Here is an 8465-nt window from a genome sequence, read left to right as displayed (position 1 = left end):
TTTCATATTTCATTTTTTATTACCAATCAAAAATAAATTCCATATATTGTTTAGCAAATATTATCATTGTCTTGTGACAAAAGACACAAGAGTCATACAACAAAACTCCCCGAGAGTCAAACTCATAACAATGCCAAAATAAATCACAAAAATATACAAATTAAAATCTTATGCAAAATAAATAGGAGTTATTTGCTACGGTGGCTGTGACTTGCCTACCCATTTGGAGGCCATTTACAAAGGTCTCCCTTACATGGGAAGACATGCAGGGGTGGGCCAGTTCCAGGGTATGGCTCAGCCCAGGAACCAGAGGTTGGAATAGGAAGTAAAAAATTGCACTGGGAGGAGGAAGTCATCGGACCAGTAATATTTGGAAATAATTATGACCCTCTGCAAGAAGTGATTATAAATGGGAAAAGGGAGGGGGAGGAGGGACCATCTGTTGGTAGTAACTGTGTGTGCAAAGAGGTAGCTGTGGAAGTGTGTGCACCTGCTCCTTTTACTTCACACACACTCACTTGGTTCAGGCCAATACGGTCTGCTCCACCTGGCACTCAGGTCTCTCAGGAACACAGCTTTGCAAGCTCCCGTGCGGACTCAGAAAGCAAGCTGCTCCTGTAGAAAACTGAGGGGTTTCCCCCAACAGGTAATAAAGGTCTAGTGTCTATTTTTCTCATGACTGAGAACCCATGGGTGTTCCCACTTTCTCTCCAGACTTTTACGAATAAATTCTGTGACTGGGGAAGACTTTAAACTGGCCAGGCAAGTATATTTGGTACAAGACATTTCCTGGTCCCAAGAGTTAGGATTCTCCAGGCGCTTGAAGAATAGAGTACTTGGGGTGACAGAAGTCACTGACTGAAGAAAGGGTCAATAAATACTACTTAGGTGGAAGGCTTGCGAGTCTCCCTCGCCTGATCTTGGGCCCTGGGCACCTGTTTCACCTGATGAAAGGGCCAACATGGACCTTGGTCCCACAGCCTCCCCAACAGTGGCAAGCCTGGAGCCCCGCAGCAAGGCCTAATTCAGCCCCAAGGAAAAACCGCCTGGGCAGAATTCCATGTGGGGACGGAGCTCTCGGGGTCCAGTACCACCAGCTGGAGCCAAGGCCAAGATGACAACTCAGGCTAGGATTACAAAGATGGGGCAACAGGGCTGCCAGCTGTGTGCCTTTTAGGAAGAAACTTCCTTTCCTGGGTTTTGTACATGTGTGAACAGGGTTGGGTAAGCCTCAGCCACACAGGAAAGGGCATGAAGAACCTTAGGTTGGCTTCCTATGTGTCCTGTTGTCCTCAATCCCCAAGAGGCATTGGGGTTTTGGGATGAGAAGCAGGGAGTCTGGAAAGAAGGGCTTCATAGGTCAGTGACTGACACTTGATTTAACATTGTGGGGTGGGAAGGGGGATGTATTAATTGCTAACAACACAGATGCCCATGACCAGATTCCCTCCTGGAATGGAAAGGAGTATCTCAGACAAGTCACCCGTAATGTAGACAGATGCTCTCTTGCCTAGGGGGAAACCTTTGGTAAAAGTAAGGGCAGGGCCTGGGGAGCAGGGGTAAGTGATCTTCAAGGTGTGAGACCCTGCTCTGAGTCAAACCAGTGGAGACAGGGGTGAGAATCCTCAGCCTAGCCCAACTCACCAGAAGAGCCCATCAGCAGAGTTCTAGGAAATTCCAGGATCCAGCGATTGACAGGAGTAGGTGTGCTCCTCTCTGTAGCTGGGAGTACCATGTCCCTCATCACAGTTACCCAGAATCCTTCAGCCTCAGCAACGTCAGACAAGCCTCAGTGCATGTGTCCAGGCAGTTGTTCTCAGCGCTATTTGGTTCTTTGTTTCCTGGAAGGAACTATCTTCCTCCCGAGAGAAAACCTTCCTCCAGTGGGCCTCTAGGATCCCCTCTCTGGAGGAGGAGGAGGGAGAGGAAGAGGAGGAAGAGTGGGCTCCCTGAGTCAGGGACATAAGCCAGAAGGTCACGGCTGGGAGCAGATTATGGCTATTGCTTCCTGGGGTGAGAAACCCTACCCCTTTTAATTAAAGTTTTTATGGGGAAAAAAAATTGTTTTAAATAAAGTTCCTTAACCCTGTCTTCCCTTCCCCATTCCTTTCCCCAAACAATATTTAAAAAGAGGAGCAGTGAGCCTAGTTCAGAAATTCTCTCAGTAAAAAACAGCCTTGCTCATGGTAGCTGGCCCACTGCCCTGCCAGTCTAGAACTGGGCAGCCGCTACCTCAGAGTTGTTCAGAGGTCCCTGTCGGAGGCCAAAACCCCCGCACTCTGGGGACCATCTGGCTGCTCAGTTAGACAGGCTATCTGCACCCCTCCTGGCCTAACAGGCTCCCTATCTTCATGTGGGCCCACTGGGGAGACCCCCGCGGGGCTGGCGGGGGGCCCCGGGCCCTCCTGTCAGATGGCACTCTCATGGGAAGCTCTGTGCAGCAAAGAGTTGCGCTCATTGAGAAGAGTCGTGGTCTCATCTACCACAGGCAGCTCAGCCTTCCCGGCCAAGTTCTCCGTGCAGATGGTGCAGCCATCCAGGGGAAACTGAGGGCAGTTCTCCATGCGTGAGGCCAGCAGCCCATTCTGGTACTGTTGCCGAGTGATCTGCAGGAGGAAGGGATGAGGTTCACAGAGAGCAGGAACTGAGAGGCAAACCTTACAGGACCCGGGAGAACAGGGTTGGTCAGGGTTGGGCTATGAGTCCAGAAGAGAGGATGTGACTAGCTGGAGTTTCTGGAAGCTAGTGAAAATAAGGAATGAGAATAAGGAGGACACACATCTTGGGACCGGGCCCTCTGTGCCATGTGTGGTGGGCAAAAGAAAGAAGTTGCTGACTGCTGAGGCAGAGTCATCCAAATGCCCAGGACAAGGAAGACAGCGCTTCCCAGATGGAGACACAGGAAGCACTCACCTTAATGTACTGGAGGTCCATGAGCGCCCGGACACTGAAGTCAGAGATGTACTGGCCCAGGATGGAGCTGCCAAACTGGTTGCTGCTGCCTGCCAAGGTAGCTGTGTTCGTGAGATCTGTGCGGTCCGGGTAACTGAGGGAGGCTGAGCGACTGAGGGTGGTGGGGTGGGATGGGGAGTGGTCTGTGGGGAGAGACAGGTCGTCAGGCCAGGAGCCCCCGGTGGCCCCTCACAGCCTCTTGCTAACCTGTCCCACGGACACCCGGGAGCAGGGCCCCCACCAGGAATGGGAACAGTTCTTAAAGACAAGCAGAAGCTCCAACTGTAGAAGATCTGACCTCATCAAAGCAAATGAGTTAGTTTGTTTAGAAGTGTTGTGCAAGAAGTATTAAAAAGCCTACCAAAGCAGAAAACAAAAACCGAAGACACAGAAAGTTTATAGCTGCACAACCCCTCATTTCCCCAACAACTAATCAGTCAAGGGCAACATAGTGATTACCCTGCCATGGCAGACAAGTCGCTATCTTTGTCTCAGTACCAGCTTATATCAGGTGACATACACTATATACTTTTAAATTATATTAAAGGAAGACATACAGTTTGCACCCTCTCCCTGCGCATCCACACAGACCTCACAACACCATGCCCTATTCACGTCTTAAAATGCTGTTGTTTTTTGTTTTTAAGTAGGCTTCATGCCCAGCGCGGAGCCCAATGTGTGGCTCGAACTCATGAACCTGAGATCAAGACCTGAACTGAGATCAAGAATCAGACACTTAACTGACCCAGCCACCCAGGCGCCCCTTAAAATGATTTTCAGACATCAAAAGTATGTTCTGCACATGACCTGTTCTGGGTGGAACTGTCCCAGCCACTTGTGTCTGCTGGCCCCAGTCAATGTGACAAGAGGGACAAGGGCAGCAGGTTCCTCTCACAGGAACCTAGAGCCTCCAGAGCTCCAGGCCTCCCACTCTGGTGGTTTTCTCCAGGCTGGTCCAAGTGCCCCTCCCTTGAGGCAAAGACTGGGGTAGTGGTGAAGGCGCCTCTTCCCATGACCAGGGGCAGCACAGGCCTCCATTCAGACGACTGTAACCAGGAAAGGGGGATGACTCAACCACAAATGAGGAAGGAACAGACTCCTTATTTTGAAAAAGGAACTGTACCCATATTGTACATCATTAGCTCTTATTTTTGAGAACACTTAGAAAACAATGAAATGCACAAAGAAGTTAATTGTGAAGGCATGCTGGCTTCTTTTAAACAAACAGGAAGTGCACTAAGCTTATTTACTTAACCACTAGGTTACTAACTATTAAGTTAGCTATTCTAACAAATAGTTCAGTGAAGACAGCAAACACAATGAATCCAGGTGACTGAAGGACCAATTCAAGTTTAACTGAGGGAGACTGAACTGAGTAATACTCTATCTTTGAGCTTCATTCATAAAACTAGGAAAATATAGTCTGGGTAGTCTGTGATTGGGCGGTGTACAATCATTAGAGAGGATCGTGTGCATATATTACTTATCCTAACCTAACATCTCTGATTAAGTCCTAGAAAAGAAACACAAATACTAAAGATATTACCTAATATTTCATGTTAATCATTTGGATGATGGAATGCTTTTATTAATGCTTATTAATGCTCCAGAAACTGAATTTAAAAACAACACAGATTAGTGACACGGCCCTTTAAAAATAGAAGCCCAAAAAGAAATAGACCAAAATATGAAACGTTTCTGAATAATGAAATTATGATACTTCTTAATTTTCTTAAGACTTTTTCTATTTGCTCAACTTTCTAAATAAGCTACGTTGCTTTTATGATTAAAACAGAACTATAAATGTGTAAAAAAAAATTAAGAGATTTTGACTTGGTAATTTCATTCTGAAAGGATATCCTGAGAACATAATCTTAAACACAGAGAAAGTTTTTTCACAACACATCCTGGTGTTATTTAGACCCCAATGAACATACATAAGGGGCGGAATAACAAATGCAGGCACATGTGCCTGGGGGAATACTGCGTGGCTCTAACCAGAAAGCTTATGGAAAAGCATCTCTGTTCCCATATTAGGTACAAACATCAGGATCTAAACCATGTATACATAAACTCCTGGCCAGTGTGACACAAGAGCAAGAGCAGAAGAGAGAAGAGGGGGCTGAGATGTTGGCCAAGGAGGACCAATATGGTCCATTCTGTTGTCATTGGACATCACCCACTCAAAGGCCATTGTCAGCTTCCCACTTCTATTACAGCCAAAAGGTGGCTGTTTGAAAAGGCTGAGTGTCTTCTAAATCACCTTTTTACTTTTTTTTTTAAAAGAGAATCGATAAAAACATGTCCTTTGGTACAGCTGAGGAGAAAAAACCCAGCTGTACGAATATAAAATGGGAAAAGATGGACTCTGGTGATAGGACTGTCAGGGCCTCAGGAGCTTCTTTAAGTTACACAGCGAGACTGGAGCTCAAAGGCACTTGTAATGCTCTTAACCTCCCCTGGGCTCACCAGGTCAGGCCAGAATTCTGATGGTGAGACCAGCACCTTCCGCCACCCTCTGCTGCCTCCACATAAACGACTGAGAACTGACTCAGTCAGCCCAGCAATTCTGGGATAAGGCTCAAGAGTGTGTCCCAGCAAAGGCCAGAAACAGTATATGGCATTGGACCTCTTCCTCAATAGTTTATGATTGGAATAGCACATTTTAGTTGTAATCAAGAAGAAAACAGAAGTAACAATTGAGCTCTAACATTTCATACCAATTCTCTCATTGCTCCTGACAATTCTAAGAAGTGGGCACATATATTGTTCCCATTTCACAAGAGGGAACAAAGACTTAGAGTAAGTCAGCTCCCGGAATCATTTAGCTAGTAACTGCAGAGACAGCATTCAAACAGGGCAGTCTGCCCAGGGCCGCACTTCTAACTGCCCGGCGGCTGCCTCCCCCTGGCAGGCAGACACCAGCAGCAACAGAATGAAGAGCAAAGCCTGTGAAGAAAGGAGGAAAGTTTTTTAGAAAAAGCTGATGACATGACAGGCATCGTGATGTTTGTGAGTGGCCTTGATCAGGGGGTGCCGAACAGCTGGGTTCACTTGGCCTGGCCAGAAGCAACCCTCCCTTCCCACCCTATCTGTGTGGATGCGTGCGTGTGTGTATGTGCATGTGCATGTGTCTTCTCAAGGACTGAAGGACCTTTGGGGATGCTCTTCCAGAACCAGGGCAAAGCCACCCAGTAATTGGGCCCTAGGCCAAGCAGAGCCAGTGCAAATCAAGCTGGCCCACAAGTGTGAACGGGTGGGATGGCCTGAGGTGCTGTGGGGAGCCCCAGTGCCTGCTGGGAGAGGTTAGTAGAGCTGTGGTATGTGGGCTCAGGCGATAGGTGGCAGTGCAAACTTCTCCAGCCATGCCATGTTACCTGAGAGCCAGGAGAGCAGGGAGTTCCGCTTGCCAGGCGGACACCCGACCTGGGTTGAAGGCACTGGAGCAAAAGAGGAAAAGGTCAGCGATGGGTAGGGTGAGGAGGCAGAACATGGAGCCACAGGTATGGGATAGAGAAGCAGATCTGCTGGGGGTCAGGCTCCCTTGGGCAAAGAGGGGGCACAATGGAAAGGGGGACATGGCTCTGATGGGGAGGGGCTTAGGGCAATCCAACAAGCCCTGCTCAGAGAGGGGCAGAAGCTTCCACAGTGAAGCAAGCCCCCCAGAAGTCATCCCTTCTTCCTTTTGGCCACTCCAAGTGGGAACTGAGTGCCTCCAGGTCAAAGGATAGAGCCCAGGACTCTGACCCAAGCCTCTAAGGCATTGTTGCAGAGAAAGCGTGCCTGGAGGAAATGTCCCATGACTGTGTGCCTTTCTGGACAAGATTTCCCCCAGCTGGATGGCAAGAGGTGCTCTTGGGAGGGGCAGAGAAATCCTCCTTAGGCCCAATGCATCCAGGCAGAGGCCAACTGCTCCAAAACCCAGCTCTGGAACCTTGTCTCCTCACTCTCTCCTTCCTGGAGCCTGCTCATGCTGGTGGAGGGACAGAGCTACGTCACACCAGTGGATAAGCTGAGCTGTGTCAATATACATGGATGCCCTGGGCCCTGCACAGGTCCTCTTTGTCAAAGGACAGCAACAGGCATAGCACAGAGGCTCTCCAGGAGATGCACACACACCTAAATGTGTGGCCTGTCCCCCAGCAATAAAGTAGATTTTCGCTTTCCAGCCTGCAGCAACCTGGAGCCCCTCTGGAGGTTAAGAGGGTCATACAACTGGTGAGTAGCCAATCTGGCAAGACTTGGGTCTTGCCTGCAGGGTGCCACTTTAGTCACAAGGTCCCTCTGGCAAGGGGAGCCTGAACCACCCAGGACTGGAGAAGCAGAAAGCGCCAGGGTGGCCAGAGTAGCCCTTCCCTGGACTTCCCACAACCTCTCTTGGAGGGCATGTCCAGTCCCTCTTTGTCCCAAATCCCTTTCTGCCATCAGAACCAGCCCTCTGGGCACTTGGGTGGCTCACTTAGGCATCTGACTCTTGATTTTGGCTCAGGTCATGATCTCACAGTTTGTGAGTTCAAGCCCCATGCCAGGCTCCTCAGTGGCAGTGCAGAGCCTGCTTGGGATTCTGTCTTCCTCTCTCTCTGCCCTTGCCCCACTTGCTATCTCTCTCTCAAAATAAATAAATAAACATTAAAAAAAAAAAAAAAAAAAGATCCAGCCCTTAACCAAAAGGCAATGGCTAAGCCCCCTGAAAAGTCAAGCCCATCTGCAACCTGCCCAGCAAATAGGCCCCGGCCTGGCTCCCAACCATAGGCACTCTGGACCCCCTCACTCTCCACCTCAATTCCCTAACCCAGTCTCCATGAGCAAGAGCCTGTGGCCTCCCTCCACCTGTCTCCACTCATTCTTCTCGCTGCTGTGGCTGCTTGCCTGGTTGGCCCATTCTGCTGTCGTACTTCCCCCTGCTCAAAGGCCATCAATGGCTTCCTGCTTCCTATCACAACCAAATGCTGCCAACTTTCTGGGGCTCCCCGACATGTCCTTACTCCCCATGGTCCTCCCCCAACTCTGGCAGGCTGTTCTCACATCTCAAGACATGCTCTCAGCTCTATGCAGGCCTTTGCGCAGATTCCCCTTCCCATCTCTTCTCCCCACTCTCAGAATCCTGTCCGAAGGAGCCAGTCACAGCTCTTCTGGACCACCTCTGCTAGGCCCTGACAACTCTGGCCCTGACTGGCCTCCCTCTCCCCTGAGCCACCTGGACTGCCCCAGGTTCTGGGTGCCAGTCTAAGTATCCACCCAACCCAGGTATGCTGGAGGGCAGCACAGAAGCACAGATGCAACCCAGCGACTCACCAGAGGTGGGCGAGGACAAGGCCATGGTCCCATAGTAGGAGAAGGCGCCTGTCTCAAACTTCATGTTCTCCTTCCCGGCCTCCACCTCCACCTTCCCCTGGAAGAACACAGGGCCAGGAAGACAAACAGACTAAGAAAGAAAACTCAACGGAGGGAAAAAAGGACAAAGCAAGAGGGAGAAGTAAGGGCGAGGAAGAGCTGGTTCCAGAGCCCCGAAG

General features: G+C 49.7%; 1 protein-coding gene across 3 annotated transcripts in view; it reads right to left on the bottom strand.

Moving 5' to 3' along the window:
• CNNM4 (cyclin and CBS domain divalent metal cation transport mediator 4) overlaps window positions 1-8465 on the bottom strand; it is a 41244-nt gene continuing 32779 nt past the window's right edge. Inside the window, exons 5-9 of one of the 3 annotated variants that reach the window (XR_009248697.1) lie at window positions 8248-8344; window positions 6330-6392; window positions 2914-3095; window positions 1645-2606; window positions 1-625 (exon numbers count right to left, since the gene is read on the bottom strand). Coding sequence is in view for 2 of the 3 variants with exons in the window: in XM_058684308.1 (XP_058540291.1) it covers window positions 2409-2606; window positions 2914-3095; window positions 6330-6392; window positions 8248-8344 (540 nt within the window). In the remaining variant the exon portion in view is untranslated. Of the gene's footprint in view, window positions 2607-2913; window positions 3096-6329; window positions 6393-8247; window positions 8345-8465 lie in introns of all 3 variants that reach the window. The other 2 variants (XM_058684308.1, XM_058684309.1) reach the window with 2 other exon arrangements.

Source organism: Neofelis nebulosa, chromosome 9, assembly GCF_028018385.1.
Source record: "Neofelis nebulosa isolate mNeoNeb1 chromosome 9, mNeoNeb1.pri, whole genome shotgun sequence".
Taxonomy (NCBI): domain Eukaryota; kingdom Metazoa; phylum Chordata; class Mammalia; order Carnivora; family Felidae; genus Neofelis; species Neofelis nebulosa.
The sequence above is the reverse complement of the archived record's forward strand: the minus strand, read 5'-3'. Positions and strand labels throughout refer to the sequence as shown.